Source organism: Eucalyptus grandis, chromosome 2, assembly GCF_016545825.1.
Source record: "Eucalyptus grandis isolate ANBG69807.140 chromosome 2, ASM1654582v1, whole genome shotgun sequence".
NCBI lineage: Eukaryota > Viridiplantae > Streptophyta > Magnoliopsida > Myrtales > Myrtaceae > Eucalyptus > Eucalyptus grandis.
The window spans coordinates 15802115-15823670 of record NC_052613.1 but is presented as its reverse complement, the minus strand read 5'-3'; the positions used below and the strand labels follow the sequence as shown (position 1 = coordinate 15823670).

At 39.0% G+C, this 21556-nt stretch overlaps 3 protein-coding genes across 4 annotated transcripts; 1 reads left to right on the top strand and 2 right to left on the bottom strand.

Annotated features, from left to right (window-relative positions):
- The first annotated feature begins 2114 nt into the window (after positions 1–2114).
- Positions 2115–3355, top strand: LOC104428652 (probable aspartic proteinase GIP2). Its single transcript, XM_039306820.1, has 2 exons — positions 2115–3025; positions 3103–3355. The coding sequence occupies exons 1-2, from the start codon at positions 2115–2117 to the stop codon at positions 3353–3355; spliced, it is 1164 nt and encodes a 387-aa protein (XP_039162754.1).
- A 1695-nt stretch (positions 3356–5050) lies between these two features.
- On the bottom strand, positions 5051–9523 carry LOC104424598 (peroxisomal adenine nucleotide carrier 1). The gene is given in 6 exon segments (XM_010037052.3): positions 5051–5752; positions 6375–6535; positions 7004–7150; positions 7493–7581; positions 7584–7723; positions 9119–9523. Coding segments are annotated over 6 exon segments (960 nt in total). The 5' UTR covers positions 9262–9523; the 3' UTR covers positions 5051–5472.
- A 5037-nt stretch (positions 9524–14560) lies between these two features.
- On the bottom strand, positions 14561–18027 carry LOC104424607 (mitochondrial pyruvate carrier 1). Of its 2 annotated transcripts, none has more exons than XM_010037063.3 (5): positions 17852–18027; positions 15332–15440; positions 15176–15230; positions 14949–15084; positions 14561–14836 (listed from the first exon to the last, which is right to left on the bottom strand). In XM_010037063.3, the coding sequence occupies exons 2-5, from the start codon at positions 15422–15424 to the stop codon at positions 14794–14796; spliced, it is 327 nt and encodes a 108-aa protein (XP_010035365.1). In that variant the 5' UTR covers positions 15425–15440; positions 17852–18027; the 3' UTR covers positions 14561–14793. The 2 variants fall into 2 exon arrangements, with proteins under 2 accessions (XP_010035365.1, XP_010035374.1); XM_010037072.3 differs by having other exon boundaries at positions 14574–14836; positions 17836–18015.
- Positions 18028–21556: the final 3529 nt, after the last annotated feature.

Here is a 21556-nt window from a genome sequence, read left to right as displayed (position 1 = left end):
GTCTTCACCTAATTAATCATTCCAAAGTGTTTATACTCTCTTTAGTTCACGTGTTAATTGTGTTCATCACATGATGCGGCAACTGCTAGAGGCTGAAACCAGAAACTTTATCCCAGAGAGGCCAGTCTTAATTGCTGATATATTCATGAGAGGACTTTCTAATTCCAAGGTTTTTGAGTTTCAAAGGCAATTGCCCATTGTGTCACCGATATATGGCAAGTTGTGCCTTCAATTCGAATGCACACTTTCGACCCAAAATGGGTTGCGCATTTATGCTTAGCGGAAGAATCCTGTTAAAAAACCATTTCTTTAATTGTAGATTGTTGATTGTTTTATTGAATCCGGCCATCTCCAAGATAACGAGTCACTTTGGGACAATGTAGTTGATGGATGCTATACTTTAAGCTGACGGCTATGGTCAAAGCTGTCAGCCTGCTTGAGGCTCCTAAGTTCCGACAAGACTCTAAGCCCTGTAAAGAATGCGTTCTCGGACTTGCGGCTACCCGCGGAATGTTAACACTAGTTTTTCAACTCCTAGAGGCCCTATTGCCAACCTCTCAAAAGCAAAATCAAAAGAAAAGAGAAAAAGAGAAAAGCAAAGGTAGAAGGCCCAAGCCAAAGCCCATGTATTTTGACTAACGAGAAGAAGCTTCTAATCAAACCAGTCATCGCTCCTACCCTCTTGAGGATCGATTGAAAGTTCTTTAGTAGTGGTTCACAGTTTACTCTCAATCTAGCAACCATTATTAAATGCAACCATGTTGAGGAGAGTTCTCACCTCAAAGTATAAATGGGATTTTTATGGACTCTCGAGATACTGATTTATCTTCCTAAAAATATTATACTCAATTGCATTTTGTGATATCCTTTTCACCAAATCTTGTACTACACAAATACTTTAGAGGCTTTTAATGAAAGACCGAGATTCATTCTCTACTAACCCAACGCTCGCCTTTCTCCAAGAGTCGGATCCTTTGGGATTTTTGGAAGTGCCTTTAAAATACTAGACAGAAGAGTGATGATAATGCTGTTTCTATAATTTGACTTCCTTCAGCACATTCATCCAGCACATGGGCTTACAAAAACGTTGTACAATCTTTCTGATATGAATGATCTATTTTAAAAATTTGGCAGAGATGGTTAATACGATTTTTTTTTCCTTATCTTTTAATTTAGCTGAGCTAATTATACTTTTGATATTACCACATAAATACCTGCTCATATTTTACTTGTTGGTTTCGTTCCAAAAATAAGTTTGTGTGATTCTTTATTAATGCTCTTATGGTGCTTTCGAGTCGTAATTTGACAATCAATAATTCCTTATTTTATTAGGAGCCTATTAAGGGGTTCCTAGGCAATTTTTTTAGCAATCAATTAGTAAAATTCTTAAATTTCAATGCAGTACTTTTTCTTGTGTTATGACCACATAAGAGGAGCTGAAACTCTCAAATGGCTCTATGCAGCTTGTCCATTTTATATATAAGGACAACAAGTTCCACATATGCATTTCTTATTTTGACGTATCGGTGTTCATACACCATGCGCCCTATATTGGTATAGTATCTTTTTCTTGCCCTATACCAACAATTTCCTCCTTTTGTTTTACATCCAGGTAATTATGAGGTCCAGACGAGTACTTAGACAAAAACTTTTAAGAACTTGCTTAAGTTCAAAATAAACAATATTATTGAAATCGAATTTTTAAGATTGAGTATGGTTAAAAAGTAATTAAATTTGAATTATTGAAAACACTCATCTCATCAATGTACTTTCTTTTTTTTAAGCGGACTCATCAATGCACTTCACAGGTGAGAGAATCCATATTTATTAATGACATGTACACAGATTAGTTGAATAATGAAGAAGTCATTAAAGCTAAGAGACCATCAATTGGCTGTTTTAGTAGCTCTGGTCAGAATCAGTTGAAGTCTTCTGCTCAAGTTAGCACGCTGTTTATCCATGAGGATATGCTCTCCAGTCCCAGTGAAGTACCTACTCTCCTTGATCCATCAAGAAGTCAATGCTTATCTTTCCCTATAAATAACCATCTCTCCAATCACCCAAAATCATCCCTCAAAGCATCAACACTGATCCAATCCAAGAGAAGAGAAAAAATGCAGCTAGTTCAAGCATTATTGCTTCTCGCACTTGCCCTTGCTGGCTCTCATGTTTCAGCATTTCCGCCCTACAAAACCCTAGTTGCACCCATCACCAAAGACACCACCACTTCTCTCTACACCACCACCCTCAACTTCCATGAGAACTACCTCGTCGATCTCGGCGCTCCGTTCTCATGGTACTCTTGCCAGTATAAGCACCCTCCCGTAACTTGCAAGGCTGCGCCATGCATGTCGGCAAGGTCCTACCTCTCCCCACTTTGCCCTCCATCCAGCAGCTCCTCCAACAACCGTTGCCAAAATTGCATCACCACTCCCGTCAACCCGCTTACCAAAACTTGCGCTCTGTCCGACCTCACGTACAAGAACGTCGCCCTTTATGTCACAAATGGCGGACACCCGACTAGTTCTATAACTTTGAACGACATATACATGTCCTGTGCTCCTGGGTACCTTTTGAAGTCTCTTCCTTCGGGCACTACTGGTTTGGCTTCCCTTTCGTGGGCTTCTCTCGCTCTTTCGACACAACTAACCCCTCCTCGTTTGGGAATAACCAAGAAATTCGCTATGTGTCTTCCTAGTGTTTCTAATGGTAAGGGTACGCTTTTCTTTGGAAACGGCCCGTATCTCTTTAGGAGCCCAGCCTTGGTTGATGTATCCAGATACCTTTCCTACACCCCATTGGTAAAGAACCCTAAATCATCTGACTACTACATCGGCCTCAACGGCATATCAGTTGCTGGGAAGGCAGTCCGTTTCCCAAGAAACGCATTTTCCATTGATTCTTTTGGCCGTGGCGGCACGAAGCTGAGCACTGTGCTTCCTTACACTGTTCTCAGGAGCGATGTCTATGATGCCTTGTCAGGGAGTTCAAGATGGCCACCAAGCACATTCCTCAAGCGAGAAAGGTGAAGCCCTTTGATTATTGTCTCAAGTCAAGCGCGATTGCGTCGACTCGGGTGGGTTTACAGGTCCCCCAGATTAGTCTGCAAGTGGCGAGTGGGAAGGACTGGACAATCTCTGGAGCGAACTCGATGAAGCAAGTGAGCAAGGATGTGGCCTGCCTGGCCTTCGTGGACGGAGGGAAGGCGGCCGAGCAAGCAGTGGCCATCGGGTCTTACCAAATGGAGGACAACTTCCTTGTGTTCGATCTGGCTCAATCGACGCTGGGGTTCAGTTCCTCATTGCTGGGCTATGCCACTACTTGCGCCAACTTCGATTTCACAGTCAAACCTTGACGAGAACAGTTCAAGTTGGTGCGGCCATCAAAGGAACAAGAACCTTTGTGCGCAATGATGCTGTGTGCTATTTTGTAATTTCTGGTTTCCTTAAAAAATAAGACAATAATGTAGCCCCTAACCAAAAGTAGCAAGTAGCTAACTTTGGTTTCCGGGCAAATAAGTGCATGTTGTTGTCTGTGTCTGTCTGTCCGTGCCTACGTATGTATGCATGGTTAAAAATAAGCACTGCTCTGAAGTTGAAAGTGTATTGTTTATATTTTGAATGTCAACGGAAGCAATTTACCAAAAAATCACATCTTGCCAAGCTTTTCCGATTGGATAATACAGAATGCACATCTCGCTAATAACCCCGGTAAGGAAGAAAATTGCTCTTGCACATATTTATCCCATCCATCTATCTAAACCTGGATTGTTTTGGAGAATTGGATGATACGAATGTGATCAACAATAGCAAAGATTTTTCATGTGCGCACATGCACTTAAGTAACTAATTTATGGTGCTATAAATAGGTCCAAAATGTCCAAATGGCAGATCAGTGAAATAACAATTCTATCACCCAAGGATAATACAGAAACTTCATTAAGGAAACTGTAATAACCTGAAAACCGATGTGAGGGCGAAAGAGAAAGAGGGAAGAGGAGATTGAGAGGAAGAGGAAGGGAAGGCGACGCCACCATAAATTCTCGCCGACAAAATTCCGGGCGGTTTGCGGAAACAGCCATCCAAATCAAGCTTGCTTGAGAAGCCATGGGAAGGTCTTCTCATGTTTTGGTTTTCTTTCTGCTTTCCCTAGGTCAACGGTTACCGAAATTTGTATTAATTTGGCATATGAAATATTGACTATGATGTCAATTAAAAGAAAGTGTTACTTTGAGACCAGTCATGTTTTATTTTAGTCGTTTTTGTTTGATTTTCACCACTTTTTAATATCTTGGTCAATTACGCGAACGCAAGAAAGTCTTGAGTGGGTTCAAATGATTTTTTGGAAGTGAGAGGGGAGATCATGATTTTTTTTTTTTTTTTTTGAGGTCAAATTTGCTAGTATTTCCTTTTAAAATTTTTTAGATCTCGCCCATGCCAAGCTTAGATATAGTCAAATTTCATATATTGTTCACCTCAAATTAAAATTCTAGATCGATATAATTTTGTATTTCACATACAAGACTCAGCTTACATATACAAAGAGATCGCATATGGGAAAAGTAATAAGAATTTAATATAGTCTATATATATATGACCGGGCTCTTCTGACAGTTTAAATTTTGCATAGAGAAAAGCTTATGGCATGAACAATCATTTGACTCAGTGATAGCTCGGCCCATTTGATGACTAGCCTCTCCTTTAGCTCGAAACAACTGGACTTGTCGATCTTATCTTGACCAGGCCACTAAACAATTAGAGTGGGCTAATATTTTGATCGACATTGATCAAGAAAACATTTTTCCAAAATATTGACCGCTAAAATAGGAGCTCAACCCTGCTACATCATTATATGTTTACTAATGGTAATTAATTATCTAATTTGTGTAGAAAATCTCAACAAAATATACAAGACTCCTAATATATTTCACTTACTTATCTTGCTGAGTGATTAATCTTTTTGAATGGGTTCTTTGGCACACCCAAGTTCGTTTTGTGTGCGCAAGAACTAATACAGCTACAGACGTTCGAATTTGTTGACCAAAACAAAATCTGAAATCCAATCTTTATTCACATGCTGAACTAAAGTCACCTCAAATAATACAAACCAGGGACGAAAACCTGTTTAAGAGACCAAGATGCCGTAGCATCAATTTACCATTGCAGGGACGCGGCTGAATCCCTATCCGGCATTCATACAGGCAATATGAGTTTGCGGACTTGATTTTCTAGTACGCAAGCAAATCACATCCAATTGGCAAAGTAACATCACATATGCAGAAGAGATCTAGAAATACATCTACTTATAATCTCTTAACAAACCTAAACCATTCCCACATTATTAAACAAGGAGAAAGTAGCCGCCATCTGCTAGAATTTGATTTATCTTCCCTTTCCCTTGGAAGAGGCCCTTAATCACAACTTCGAATTCCAACGCTCTACAACCCACAATTTTGATGACATGCAGCAATGATCAAGCATTCTTTAATTTGACACTATTGACCAAAATATACCTTTGAAGCGCAAGCATTAAAACCCACGTGCTCTTTGTGATCTTCTCCTTAACCATCAAGAGTAATGCTGAACTTAGCACCGTCTTCAGGATCTGAGCTTGCAGTCCCTTGAAGAAACCCAGCAAGCCTTCCCGTCTCCAAATTGCGTACATTGCACCAGTAATTGTCTTCTCGGCTTTAGGCCGAGGTTCCTTTGTCTCATCTTCATCTGATTCCGCGGCCTGAATCGTGACCTTACACCTGTGTCAAAACTCGATAAAGTAAGTTCTGTAGACAGTACTGTAGAAGGCACAGACAAATAGCAGGTTGAGGACAACCATGGAACACACAATTAGAGTCAAGTTTGACCTCATTAAGAGCTGAAAAATATGTGGAATTAAGTATCTCATAGATTTACTACTGCTCCTTTAATCAAGGTTGATTGATAGCATGTGAACAAGCATTTATTACAAAAGCAGCCCTCTTTTTTAGACTCATATCACTCAATTGACAATCATGCACAAGTCATCATCAAAAGATCTTGTATCAAGCTTCTGGAAAACTAGCCCAGCAGATAATAGTTATTAAGCTTGCATTTAGGTAGACAACTTTTCACAATATATGAGTATTTGGTTTCCATAGAAAATCCGAAAGATCTATACAGATAAGTATGGCAATTGCAGTATCTTTCTGTCAAAAAAATTTCATGAAAGCCTCCTATTGATGTATTTTGCATAAACTGAAACAACAGAGAAGACGAAGAAAAAAAAATCAGTAACTATTACCATCCATTCATCCCAACTGGCTATTGCAACATAACTATGAATTCAAGAATTAGGTTAAATTAACCATGTGTCAGGAAAAGAAAAACTGATAAGTTCACCTGATTGCTGGGTATGTTGTGCAGGTCGCAACACACTTGGAGACTGCACCCAGGACGAAAGCAGAAAAGGCAGAAAGAGACTCAGGAGATGACCCCGTACCTCTACTTCTGCTCTGCTTTTCCTTCAACAATCTCTGTTTCAACTGATCAAAGACAGTGTACTGTAGAATACAAAAATACTTGCATTATTAAATATGCTGTCTGCATTTAACCTTTTCAACTAGACATAAAAATAAGAAAAACATATATCTATAGTTACAGCAAGTGGATTCTATTTTTTTTTTTTTTTTTTTTTGGAATGATTCTATAAGGTGGGTCTTAATTATTACTAGCTGCCATCAGGTTGTTTCCTTGGGTTGTAACATTTGAGCAACAATTTAACGCTCTCTAAAAATGTTGCAGAATTGGAAGCAGCTAACATCAATTAGACAGCAGCAATTAGTTCCTGACATCAGCTATTACAGTAACATCATGCATGAAAATGGATCTTGGATACATTAGTTACCTTTTTCCTCTTTAGAACAGAACACGCCATAGTCATCTTTGTACATTATAACATCAAGAATCTCGCAGCCCTGAAAAGTAGATGCTCTCTACATGTGACTACATATTGAAAGAGAATCACCTACCTGAATAGATGGATTTATTGTTAGGAGGAGAGAAATGCCAAGACCGTCAAATGCTTCCCTCCATGTGAACTCTGAAAAGGTCTTCCAAAGTCCTTTAGATTTACCAAATTCGCTTGTCTGCATCCTGGATGATGCAGTATCCAAGGGCTGCATCATGCTTTTGATATTAGACTACTAAAAAAAGATCAAACGAAAACAGATCTATTCACTCTTGACATCAACATTTATTATGGAAGAAGAATTCTAAACAATATTGGTGAAATAGTGCCTTTTCACTGGGCTAAATGTCTGGTTTCATCAATGGCACAAAAAGATTAGCAGATGTTGTAGTTATCGCATTAGACATTAACCTAATGGTTTTACTCCTTCATTACAATTCTACTTGTGATACCTATCCATATTTCCCTTGTGATTTCAAGATAAATAACACCAATCCCTTCCTCCTATATTTATATAATTTTAAACACGAGAACAGCCCATGTTAACTACCTGTGTCACAATGACAGTACAAGCTCCAGCTGCAGCTGCAAGAATCAGGTTTGCTCTGGTTCCAATACTTTTATTGCCGCTCTTTTCAAGTAAAGTCTCTTAAAGAAGCTATATCCATAAAAGTAGATAAATTGTGAAATGAAAGATTGGAGATTCTTCGTCCCAAGTCCCTGATATAATGAAAGAATCTGGCGCGTAGAAATTGCCTCCCATAGGACATCTGAAATGTTCCTGAAGAAGCAAGACACAGAATACAAGCTATCTTCAGAAGGTCCATGTCAGCAACTTGGATGAGGATGTGAACACTGAAACAGATCAGGCATCCCCATAAATGGAAGGATCTAGAAATTTAAAATAACATGAGAGAACCAGCAACATTGACTCCAACTAGTTCGAAAATTTCAACTTAGTCAGTCCTTGGTTTAATAAAAACACAAATACCGTTGTTTCACATCTTGTCAGCAAAACCTCCTTTTTGCTATTCTACAAACTTGAAGATGGTTCACCCCCATCCAACTGCAAAGCACATTGCAAAAGCAATGTACAGATTAACACTTGACACAAACACCAGACAACTACCCAATCAGTTTTAACAGAAACCGGGAAATGCTCAGCATCCTTAGCTTGCATAATAAATAAATAAACAACCAAATATAGAAAAAAAAAAACCATTGATGTACAGAAAATAAAATCACAATGAACTACTGGATTACGAAGTCAACCAGACAGAAACCTCCCAAGGGTGCCACAAATTGGGCATTGAAGTCCAGCATGCATAGATTGTGAGTGTTAGAACTGTCACTCGCCCACTTAGACCACATGCTCTGAACAAAACAATCTTATAGTGTTTGCATGTGACCTGGTCCTAGATTATCCCATTGATGATGAAGGATCTCAATGTTTCACTTCTCAGATTCATTCATCGGCAAGAATACAATGGAGTACTTGGAGAAATGATTCCAACAGAAATCAAAGAAAAAATGGACAGTGGATGTCTGAAAGCTATAAGAAGCATGAGATATAAGGGACTAAGTTTGAATTCATGATTCCTGCATACAAACTGATGTTTCTCGGCAAAAGCAGTTGCCTGACACAATGAATGATTCCTCAAAAGTCTAGCATCCAGCGGAAGCCTGTGCTACTACAACGTTCAGTCGAAACTTGAAACAACTCCTCCGGAGAGTCCAAGGCCATGCCAATTGAGCCATTTCTATGTCCACAGTACAACGATCCCCTAGACACTCGTATACTCCGAACAATCTCGACGGGAGTACAAAACAGCAACAGGACAGCGAGACTAACTGCAAATTTTGATATCTCCATTGCTAATTCTGAGCCATTCCACTGTTTTTATACTAACAACATCACGTTACTAAAACACTGGCACTATTTAAAGCAGAAAACTACCCATAATCCGGATAAAAAGAAGTTCACGCAACAGAGCATCTTCCCAAGATAAACTATCATCTTCAAAACACAAGACCCTGATCCAAGAACATCAAGAAACCAACGCTAACCATCACAACGCAAAAGAAAATCCCGCCGAAAGCAAGCACGACAGCATAAAAAAACTCGTGCTTTTTTAGTGGGACCCAGTAGGGGAGAGAGAGAAATATCTCGTATTACCTGTACTTCTGGTGGTTGCGGGATCGAACCTCGGCCTGGTACTTGGTCTTGCAGGTGTCGAGCGGGTACAGGACGGTGGTGCTGACCAGCGCTCCGATGGCCCCGGACGTCGCCTCCGAGATGGACTCCAGGTTAAACGCCATGATTCAAGAAAGTCTTTCCGAGTTCTCGCCGGCGGATAAAAGGGAGAACCGAGCCGTCACCGTACTTCACGCGCCGCCGCTGCCGCGTCCATTAGGCCCAGTTGGAGAGGCGGGGAATGGAAGGGCGTGCGTCGTCTTCCGGGAGGTGAGCAGCTGGGTCAAGGAAGAGAGAGAGAGAGAGAGAGAGAGGTAGTGAAAGTGATGGTGGGAAGTGATGGGCTTTGGTTACAGAGAGACTGTGCCGTGTGACGGTGTATCTTTTCGGGAATCGGAAACGTGAACGTCTGTAACGGGGGCTTTTCTTTTGTTTTACTCGCGTCGACAAACCGTTATTTGACTAATACATAACTAGAAATCTCAAGACTAAGGACCGGCCCAATCCCCTTGAAAATCAAATTGGGTCGGTTCAAGATCGATCTAGGGTCAAGCTCACCCCTATATATATACAAATCGTAATCTTCGAATGTATGCCTCAATTGACACATTCATGATAACTTCACCCTAAGTGAATTAATAAACTTATAATAAATTTGCCCAAGATTAACTTTTTACCATCCAAAATTCTAAACTAGTACATTTTTGACAAATTTGCCATCATTTGATTTTTCATTAAATTAGATTAATATAATGAAAAACTATAAACTATTACATTTATAATAAATACATGGTAAAACTTTAAATTGGTACACCCATCAACTGTCACGTATCATCCAACATAATAGTTTGATGATAAAATTGATGAAAATTAAATGAGTGTAAATTTATTACAAATATATAAATTTGTTATTTTAGTGATATTAATCAATATGACATTTTAAATCAAAGATCAGACAAAATGAAATTAGGTACGGGCGAACAAGGACGAAACATCTACCCACGATAGCTTATTTTGAGGGAAAAGATGCAAGATGTGAAACCTCAATTCAGAAATACCCTCAACTATTGTTCTACCACATACATTGGTGGATTTAGGGTTGCTGGCAGTGATCTTGTCCCCTTGTTTCCCAAATTGGCTGGGAGGGATTCTTGTTGTGAAAATAAGGTAGAAGTGATGGATCTTGTAATTCAAATCTAACAGACAAGAGAAATCAAGAAAGAATAATGAAGACACCATAAATTGTTATGTATTTCGATCTAATGTCAATACTTTACATAGAAAGCCAGCCAATTAGAAATCAATTATAAACCCTTAGAGAACGGAGTACAATTACTCAATTGTTCAAGTTACCTTGACCCTAGATTACACCTAAACTAAATACATAAGTATTATCTCACAGCCTCTAGAAGAACTCGATTAGAAAACTCATAGAAAGAAATCTGAACACTCATTTTGTATGCTCTAGTGTGTGCTCATTGGGTAGAATTTCATATCTTACATATGCATAATATTTGTATTTAAAATAGAAAACCCTTTAAAAGACCAAATTCAATCTACCTGGATGGAGTCTCTTTGACTACTTAAACTTGAAACATATTTTAACCATTCTAAAACCTCATGTCAAATGTATTGGGTAAACGGTAAGTTAGTTTGACTTTATTGGCATTGCTACGGTATAACACTAAAGAGGCATTCACAATATTTTTATCCTAATAAAGTATTCTGTAAACTACTAGAGGTAGCTTTGTGGTTGATGCTGTGAAGTGCTTCAGCTACGAGGCTACTACCAAACACTTGAAAAGCCAAAGCACACATTTAATGTCCTAGCATTAGTTCCCTGGCATTCATCTTTTGTTATTTTCATCATCTTGAAACGATTAACATTAGAATGCATCAAAAGCCATTTCAATTTCCTAAAATAACTAAAAATATGTCATTTGATATCTTTGTTATTGTATTAAATAACTAATAAGAAAATATTTTGATTTTTTTATTCACAAAGTGGAATATAAAATAATTTATTATTATTTTTAGGCTAATGCCATAGAAAATCCTAAACTGATACTACTTAGAAGCATTTATCCCAAACTACTTTTGAACCCACAAAAACCTCTAAAGTGGTACCACTATCCCAAACATATTTTGAAAAGTAAGAAAATAATTCCTTACAGTTGACCTTCCATTTTCTTCCAAAAACAAACAAAAAAAAAATGGAAAAAATAAAAATAAAATGCAAATGTTGCCTTTTCTTTCATAATGCCTTAATGTGTAAAATAAGACAATAGATAATTTAGTCCATTCACAAATTGAACAACCTTTCTTCATTTCTATTCGATATGTATCCAAACAAGTCAAGGAAATTTTAATAAGGCCATGTGTTTTACATGAGAAAAAAAAAAACGCATTTTGATTTCAAGAATAGCATTGAAGATACAAAATCCCAATGAGACGCTTCTCTTGGTGCAACTTCTCTTTCGCTTCTCTCTCGTTAATGGTCTAAACAATGAGGTTACTCAAATTTTAGGTCTAAAGATGGAATTCAATCTTTTGATTTACTCCAACCAAAAGAGGTGAGGACACCTGGAGTGCCATAACTTGGCACGACGACACTTAAGTCGCCATAACTTTAAAATGGTACACTTAAGTGCCATCATCGGAGTAAAATGGGACACTTAAGTGCCACTCCGGCGAAAATCCGGCCAAATGGCTGACGTGGCAATTTTCCGGCGAGTTTAGTCCAAAAACGGCGTCGTTTTGCACGCCGACGTGGCGAGAAAACGCAAAAACGACGCCGTTTTGTGCCTACGTGTAAATAATAATATAAAAATTAATTAAATTATAAAGTATTCAAAAATTTAAAAAATTAAGAAAATTTAAAATTTTTAAAAATTAAGAAAAATTTAAAATTTTTAAAAATTAAGAAAAATTTAAAATTTTTAAAAAATTAAGAAAATGAAAAATTAAAAAAAAAGGGTGGGGGAGGTCGACGGGCGGCCGAGGGCGAGCCCTCGCCGCCGCCTCCCCGTCGTCGCGCCCCCCCGCCGCCGCCGGAAGGGTCGGCGACGGAGGGGGAGGGTCGGCCGGGTCGCCTGTCCCCGGCCGATCGACGGCGAGGGCCGCGAGCCCTCGCGGTGCGGCGAGGGCTGCGAGCCCTCGCCGATGCGGCGAGGGCCGTGACCCTCGCCCTAGATCCGGGCGAGGGCTCGCGGGCCCTCGCCGACCCTCCCCACTCCGCTGCCGGCCCTTCCCGGCGGCGGGAGGTGGCGAGGGCCCGCGAGCCCTCGCCGGATCTGGGCGAGGGCCGTGACCCTCGCCCTAGATCTGGGCGCGGGCCGCGACCCTTGCCCAGATCCGGCGAGGGGTCGCGGGCCCTCGCCGCCTCCCCGCCGCCGGGAAGGGTCGGCGACGGAGGGGGAGGGTCGGCCGGGTCGCCGGGCCCGGCTGGGGCCGGCCGACGGCGGCGAGGGCCCGCGAGCCTCGCCTGCATCCGGGGCGAGGGTCGCGGCCCTCGCCGCGATTTGGCGAGGGCTCGCAGCCCCGCCGTCGGTCGGCCGGGGCCGGCGACCCCGACCGACCCTCCCCCTCCGTCGCCGGCCCTTCCCGGACGGTGGGGAGGCGGCGGCGAGGGCTCAGCCCTCGCCCGCCCGTTCGACCTCCCCCACTTTTTTTTTTTTTAAATTCTTAAATTTTAAATTTTTTAAAATTTTCTTATTTTTTTTAAATTTTTAAATTTTTTTTAAATTAAAATTTTTAAAATTTTCTTTTTAAAAATTTTTTTTTGTTAATTTTTATGCTGATTTGGAGCTCCGGCGAGCCACGTAGGCAAAAAATAATAATAAAATATTGCCACGTAGGATTTCCGGCAAGGGTCGCCGGAGGTGGCACTTAAGTGTCCCACTCGAAAAAAAAAGTGGCACTTAAGTGTACCGTTTGGAAGTTATAAGCACTTAAGTGTCCCGGCGCCAAGCTATATAAGACTTATGTTGCTCTTCCGCCCCAACCAAAACCAACCAATAAATCGACAACCTATTTCGAATTATTTGATTTTAATTTGTGTTTGTGCCAAAAAGTGACCTAGTTATCGACATGTGATTAGAGTGAAAAGTGACCAATCGGTTTTAATGTTAGTGCATATTGATAATCATCAACAATAAATGGGTAATGATAATCGACAAGAATACCTATAGAAAAAATCGATGAGTTATCAAAGTATTGAAAGAGAAGATGCATCGAGATATGATCGCAAAGTTTGAAGCCACCAGAGAACAGAGTGATTGCAGTCGTGAGATAGGGAACATATATTTTTGTAGGAACAACCGCTTGAAAATAAGATAATGGCATCGTCAAAACGTGGACGCAATTGCCTATCTATTGAGAGATCCACATAAATCAAACAAAATGAGAGCCCCGAATAGATTAAACAAAATTTACTATCTCTCAATATGTTTACTTTTATGCGCTGTACTTTTGCTTTTTAGACTCGCATCATCAATTAAATCTCGACATGCTTCTTGGCTGTAGTTTTCAGATTTGTGTCATCAATTAAATTATGATGTATATCTTTATCTTGGTGTACTTAGGCTTCATAAATCAAATTCGGACTTACAGTTAGTTTGCTTATAATAGTTGTACTTTGCAGAGGTTTTTTTTCACATGTGGGTCACTTGTAATAGTTGCAGGAGCGCCAAAAAGAAAAAATTGTAATAGCTGTACTTTCTAAGCTTTGTTGTCAATTAAATTCTGACACAATTTATCTTTTTATAGTTTGGTTCAAAGAAAAGCTCTTGTTTTTTTTTTTTTATGTGCTTGGATATTTCTCGTCCAAAACTGGTGCAGAACTCATTCCCTCTAATAATAACCAGAAAAATGACTTTCGGGTGAAACGAATTTAGTCACAGGAGATATTCTGGCAAAACAATTTGAGATCACTAGCCTTGGACTGTAATTTCTATTCTGGAATAAATGCTTCGATCTACCTACGCTACAAAAGATTTTAAGGAAGTGAAGATTTAGAACCCAGGGAACGTTCATTGAAAGAATTTCAAATAGGAAACAGAAGATTGTTCTTTCTCCTAAGGTTACTCGGTTCAAAGCTAAAGGGAACTGAACAGATTTGCTAGTTTAGTTGGTTTGTTAGTTTAAGGATCGATCTGACATTCTCAGCGAGATTGAGTTAATCAGTTCCGAAGCATCTCGAGAAGCTGATTAAATGCATTATAAGTCTATAAATTTGGAGAAAAACATGGATCCATATCTTCTCAAGCAATGGACACAGGAGCCCACATGCCAAACAAAACTGGATAGGGAAATTTCACCATTAAATCAAACAGATTGCGCTTCCTGACTCCTCTCCCCACAGGTAAATAATCTTTGCCTAATGGATTGCACAGTACATTCATAGATTGTACGATGCGATTTTCATTGCAAGCACAAATAGACAGCGTGATCCTATCCATTCACATATGTGCAATCGTAAGCACCATTTGTTTAACATAAATTGTAAATTGCAACACCAAGATATACAAATCCAGCTAGGATCACTCAAGTCTCGCTAAATCGCGATTTTAATAGCATAAGAAAGGAAATTGTTTTATGGAACTCCAGTGAAAATATCAAAAGACAATTGGAACAGGGAAAGATACATTCACAACATATCACTGTGACGAGGCTTCATCTTTCTTCTTCTCCGACAAGTACCTAGATAGAGAAACGGCAAAGTAAAATGATGAATGAGCCTAAGAAATCTTAAGTGTATACTAGAGGTAATATGCAAATAGTGTATTAAACCAATACTGTGGTCGGGACTTACCCCTGACCCTTTGCCCAACGGGAGAGTTGATAGAGCTGGACGGTTTCATTTGAAGCATGGCATGCAAGAAGTAGATAGTTGCGTGGTTGCACCATCCATGCGAACCTCATAAACAGTGCTGAGTATACGCACATAGCTGCAACCAAGACAAGGAGGTGAAAACGCTGTCTAGCTGGGCATGAAAAGAAGATAAATTGATGCAGTTTCTTGGATCAGAAATTGCTCACCTGCAGTCATGTTGCCAGATATCATCTCTGGCGGTTTTTGCATGTCAACCAATCCCTGTTGAAAGCACCAAGTAAATAAAACACCAGTGGAAAAACTAAAATTTCAAGATGTTTCATTAGGGCACGTAGAAATAGACAGTAGGAAGAGAAGCGTACAGCGACCACAAATCCCCAGTTTGCAACAGGTCCCCAAAAATGAGTAGTTTTGGGGCCAACAGGACTGTTCAGGAAAGCTCGAAAAGAAGCCATTTACTGCAAGTAATTCCTACAGAAAAAGCAGATTGGGCTCATAAGAAGCATGCCTCTGAATTACATGTAGATATAACTCTCATGCAAAACTTGGAGAATGGTCAACCGCATTACAAAGGTTATCTTGGAAAAGTAATCTTGCAACTCTTAGCACAAATTTATGGATGACAGAAGATAACCATAGATCTTAAAGTAGTAAATAGTATACAAATCGCCATCTATTGCTCAACAGGTGCTTATAGTAGGCTTCCTTTATTTGTACAGCTATGCCTTAGCGAGTCTCCATAAGCAAATGTTAAGCCCACTTTTTTCATTTAAGTTAAGATAAAGAAACAGCTACACAGGCGACAGAAGCATAGATCTGTCATAAACAATCTGGCTTTTTACATAGGCAACAACTACATGGACAAAGGGCTAGCATATTTACTGGTCAAAGAAAAGGGGCACGCACAGGCCTTTTGACAGTCCACATGTCATGTAGGGCCAATGCTAATTGTTCAAACTATTTGAACCAGTAGCATTAATCGAATTTTGGCGATTGATGCCAGTTTGTCACTAATACAAACTACTGTATGATAACAAGACCATAACATGAAAGAATATGGCATAAAGCATGGTGCAAAGACTGCCAAAACGATTACAAGCAATAAAAGAACACTACATTCTTATACGAGAAATTTCCTTGGAGGATAACAGTTCTAAGGCAAACGAAGAACATGGCTTGATCAATTAAACAAAAAGTCAAAACTTTGAGATTAGAATTTCCCAGCGGAACATCACTGAAACTCCAACTCCATCATGTGATCCGATTGACTCAAATATAGCTTAACAACTTCATTCAAGTGCAGAATTTTAACCAGACCTGGCACAGAGCATCTCAAAAAATCCTAGGACATTGGTCGCAACTCTGGTTCAAACCTAAGAATAGATGCAAAAGCCCTAGTAACGCATGACTTTCAGAAATCCACCGGCCAGTCAATAGATAATTGGGATGGTGGATGGTATGGCGCTGTGGAAGTGGAGGCAGAAGCTAGGCTGGGAGGTTAGGGTTGTGATTTTTCTAATAGGGAGGGTTTTTATGGAGTGTGGGAATTTTAGAACTATAACAGGGCTAATTTAGGAAGAAATAGAGTTTTTGTAAACAAATCAAAGATGTCAACTATTGTGAGGTGCAATTTGGTCTCCAAGATGAAAACTCAAGATGCAAAGTGGTAATTAAGGTGGGTGGATGGTTGAAATCAGGTTCCTACTAGACAAATTGCGTTAGGGGATTCTTCCCAGCAAGATGGCTACTGGGTGACCTTACTCTAAAACCCCTACTCTATTGATGCTAGCCGCACCAAGATAATCAAGGAATGCCTCTCCTTTCTCCTTGAGAACTAGACTCTAGGAACCAAGTCCAAATGGTAGGTTTCAAATCTTTCTCCCTTCACTGCCTCTTTATCTTCAACTTCAAAACAGAGCATTCTGCTTCCTGAGAACTTCTTTTGATTCATTCGAGCAAGGCTTGTATAGCCTATGCAGAGCAAGCTGTATAAAACAGAGGATGGAAAGAGGTATGATGTTAAAAATGGAGGAGTTTTTTCAAAGGGTCCTTCCTATGTGAACTTCTTTTCTTTGCCAACAGGTTGCAGGATGTTGACAATCTCACAATAAGTTATTTCTGTTAAAAACACCATTAGGCAAAAAAAGAGAACCTTCATAGAAGAATTATCCATCGACATAGGATTTAAAAATTTGTAAATAGGTCTAACAACAACTCCTTCAAAGGGACACTCCAAAAATGAGTCCTTTTTGAATACGAAAGCGAAAAAAACAAGAATTCTTTTCGCCAAATCCATATGATCCAATTCTTCCTTAAAGCACAAGAGCTTTTGGGATGTCTTAAGGCATGTTTTGGTATCACCCCAGAAAGCACTTCTGATGAAGTACGAATGTTCCAAGAAAACGGGGCGAAAGGCATTACTTCAACAGGAACGCGTTCGGCCGCCCTTCCCGGCAGCAGCGGAAGAATTCGTCCGAGGGCATCCGCCATTAGGTAGCGGCAACCGCCACGGGGACCCCGCCCCATATGGGCAAAATTCCATCCGAGAGTTTCTATTCAGCCATGGAAGCTCCTTTGCTTCCATCGACACCGCCCCTTTCTTTCATTTATAGCCTCTCTCTTTCACACACCCATCAAGTCTCAGAGACCAATTACATGACTGAACCCCAAAAACAAGATCCAACAATTCATAACATCTCAAAATCCAGAGACCCAAATCGCACATCCACATGCCAAGCGCCGATCTCCGCCAGAAATCCAAATTCACCAAGTTCCAACGCACGCACGAAAGCTAGACATACAGGGAGAATCGGCCAACGCGCGCACCAGACGCACAGAGAGAGAGAGAGAGAGAGAGGGAGAAGACCGGATTCCTGGGGTACCTGCGGCCCGAAGACGACGGCGACGAGCAGGGTGGCGCCGGCGTGGCGTCGCCGCGGGTCGAGAATCCGATCACGGCGGGGACAAGCGAAGCTGGGAAGCCGCGAGCTTCTGGGAAAGAGTTGTTCGTTTGACTTCTCTGACGTGTGAGAGAGAAGAAGATGGAGATTGTTTTTGCATTCCGTATATATCTAGATTATAAATTATATATAAATACAATATAATTGTATTTTACTTTAGCAGTTGTTGTTTCGTACTTAAGTTGCTAAGATTTAAGTAAAAAATGAAAAGAAAAGGTGACGATCAAGTAAAACAAGAGAATTTTGACTGTTCTTCCCAAAAAAAAAAAAATCGAATTATAGATTGATTAATGAAAATGGAACTTGGAAAGAAAAATTATACTAATTCGATGATGTTGACTAAAGCAATATATCATGAGGGACAAATGGGGTTGGAAATAAGTAGAGAGTGTTGCCGAATAAAGGCGCGTTTGATAACATTTCTGTTAAAAAATTGTTTGAGAATAAAAATAGAAAAAATTATTTCGCCGGGGAATAATTTTTAACGAAAAAAGCGTTTGTAAAGAACTTGCGGAAATAAAAAATGAACGAGAATCACGTTTGGTAAATTTATATTCTTTTTTTGTTTCTTTTAATTTTTTTTTTCTTTTTTTTTTTTTTTTTCTTTTTGGCCGCCTCGGCTATGACCTCGTCCAACCACGGCGAGGCTCTCGCCCGGGAGGCCGAGCCTCATTGTGGCTGGGCGGCCCTCGCGCAAGATCGGGGTAAAACTATATGGTGAGTTGTGATCCGGACTACTAGGCCGACGAGTCTCGCTAGTGGCTAGGTGAGCTCGAACTCGCCCAGATCGGCGAGACTTCCCCATGGGTAAGGTCGAGCCTCGTTGTGGCTGGGCGAGGCCACCGCCAAAGCCAAAAAAAAGAAAAAGAAAATAATAATAAAAAAAAAAAAGATAAGAAAAAGAGAGGAAATAAAAAATTTGTTCTTAAAAATTGTTAAACAATAAACATTTTTTTCTTGTTTCTCATTTTTATTCTAAATATGTTCCTAGGAACAAAAAATAGATTTGGAACAAAACGCAAACAAACGCGTTTTCGTTTTTTTTTTGTCCGAAATGGAAAAAAAAAACAGAAAATTTATTCATAAAAAAAAAAAAAATGTTAACAAACAGCCCTAAGTCTACTTAAAATAGAACCTTTTAATTCGACCCAAAAAAAAAAAAAAACAAAAACAAAATAGAACCTTCCGACGAATGATTTTCCATACTTGAGTTACTTGTATAAAGAGATTATTATCAAGTACCTGTGCACTGTTTTACAAAGATTGATTTTGATTTTTTAATTTTTATTCCTTTTTTTTTTCAATTGTATATAGACATATATGCAAGTGAGATTTAAGAAGTAATTCTACTAACTTGACAATTTAGGTTTAAGTGCATTAGATTACGTATATGATTATTATTCGCAACAAAGTTTTTTTTTTTTTTTTTTGTCGATCATACTCTAATCCTACTTTAACACTCAAATTTTGCCCCGCTCCTCAGTAGGGTGTGGTGAGTCCAAAACCCACTCTTCAAAGATTTGAACCTCTCATTACAGAAGTATGATTATTATTCGCAACAAAGTTGACTAATGACTTTTTGCACATCAATTCTTTGTTACTTTTAACCAAAAAAAAAAAAAAATTCCATACGTGAGTTGTTTGTTGGAATTAGTGCAATAAATCATAAATTGGTCATGTAAATACAATTAAATTTTAAAAATTTCAAGTTTTGTAATTAAGTTTTAAAACTTTACAATTTGTAAACTTTGTTGACTTCATTGACACCGGAAAAGGCTATTGTGGCATGAATGGAATAAGGAAAAAAAGGGGTCCAAAAGCCCAAAAAAGTGGAAAAACAAAAAACCACAAAATAAAAAGGAAAAAGCCATATCTAATAGTTGAGAAAAAAAAAGGCTATTCATGAACTTGATGCGAGGTTGGTTGGAATGGCAAAATCTTGATGAACTTGATGCGAGGTTGGTTGATGGCATCATCAAGGGTCATTGAATCCTTACCTACACCTAACGAGGGTTGTAAATCCTAGTTGAGGGGTTGGTGGCGGTTGTAAGTTCTTGTCCAATCACGTTTTCAACGGTCACTCCTTGCTAGCTTTTTTAAGATTGAACTCTGTCCTTCCTTTTCTCTTAAAAAAAACCCTTTTTTTTTTGTATTGAATTATTGGCATATTTTCCCTTTTTGGCCTTTTTATGGTCTGTTCTTAAAAAGATAATAATAATAATGATTTTGGTCTTGTCCTCTTATGCGGCGGCGCCCACTTAGGGCCACTTGCAGTCTAGAATTATTATAAAAAAGCAATCTCGTCGTTTTTTGTCCAACGCATTGAGTGAACGAAGGTATTTGATTGCACGAATTAAAAAATTCTATTGTTTAATTGCATAAATTAAAAAAATTAAGATTGCTATTACACCCATTGTTTATTTGCAAGAGGAGATTATTATTTAGTAGCTACACATATTTTTCGTTAACCAAATTGCTTTGTTGCGGCTTCTACACCCTTTTTTTTTTGCTAATGAGGGCTTTGCACACACCTCACATTGCTCTTACTGATTGAATGATGCCTAAGTGTTTGGCTCGAGGTAATGTGGTGATTCACTATTGATGACATTACCAAACGTTCGTTGGGCCTTATTATATAGAGGAATGAAATGTTGTAACAAGGTTTCAATATGGGTAGGTTTAGTTGACACCAGATTTGGTTGGCCTTCAAGCCAAATTCGACCTGCTCGTATATTCTTGAAAAACATCATAGAATAATTTTCATAATAATTTGATTCTAAATATTTATTATTTATAAAAGCTAGTAGGATAAAATAGGCCTTTATTTCTAATATAGTAGAGAAAAATAGCATAAAAGTAATAGGTGAACTAATAAAATAAGATGACTGGAAGCCCTAAAAGTAATTTCCGTTTTCACATTTCTATCTCCTTTTTAGTTGAAAATTTTAGAAATTAGAAAAAGAATGGTGGCCATAGGATGGGCCTGGCTAGCCCATGTTTTACCCTTGGGTTGGGCCTGGGCGGGCTTTGGGCAGGAAGGCTCGCCCAATAAAACAGGTCTTGCCTCCGAGAATGAAAATTGCGAGAACATATTTGCATTTCATAGAAATTATCAACAAAATAAAAATTCATTTTTTATTCACATCTTTCGTGCTGAGCACAGAATGAAAAAAAAAATGGAAATATCAAAGATTTATTTTCAATTATTTAGAACCATTCATATATTTTTTTTACATGTTGAATATGACTCAATTGTTTAATTACAGGCTTGTTTATCATCAAAGCGAATAATGAGTTGTTCGTTTGACTTCTCCGAGGTGTGAGAGAGAAGAAGATGGAGATTGTTTTTGCATTCCGTATATATCTAGATTATAAATTATATATAAATACAATATAATTGTATTTTACTTTAGTAGTTGTTGTTTCGTACTTAAGTTGCTAAGATTTAAAGGAAAAAAGAAAAGAAAAGGTGACAATCAAGTAAAACAAGAGAATTTTGACTGTTCTTCAATTTTTTTTTCGAATTATAGATTGATTAATGAAAATGGAACTTGCAAAGAAAAATTATACTAATTCGATGATGTTGACTAAATCAATATATCATGAGGGACAAATGGGGTTGGAAAT

Excerpts from the sequence above, each read along its gene's own strand:
- LOC104424607 (XM_010037063.3), bottom strand. The coding sequence starts at position 15,424 with ATGGCTTCTTTTCGAGCTTTCCTGAACAGTCCTGTTGGCCCCAAAACT. Across the intron at positions 15,231-15,331 it reads ACTGGGGATTTGTGGTCGCT|GGATTGGTTGACATGCAAAA; the intron begins GTACGCTTCTCT and ends TGCTTTCAACAG. Across the intron at positions 15,085-15,175 it reads ATCTGGCAACATGACTGCAG|CTATGTGCGTATACTCAGCA; the intron begins GTGAGCAATTTC and ends TCTTGGTTGCAG.
- LOC104428652 (XM_039306820.1), top strand. The coding sequence starts at position 2,115 with ATGCAGCTAGTTCAAGCATTATTGCTTCTCGCACTTGCCCTTGCTGGC. Across the intron at positions 3,026-3,102 it reads ACATTCCTCAAGCGAGAAAG|TCTGCAAGTGGCGAGTGGGA; the intron begins GTGAAGCCCTTT and ends CCCCCAGATTAG.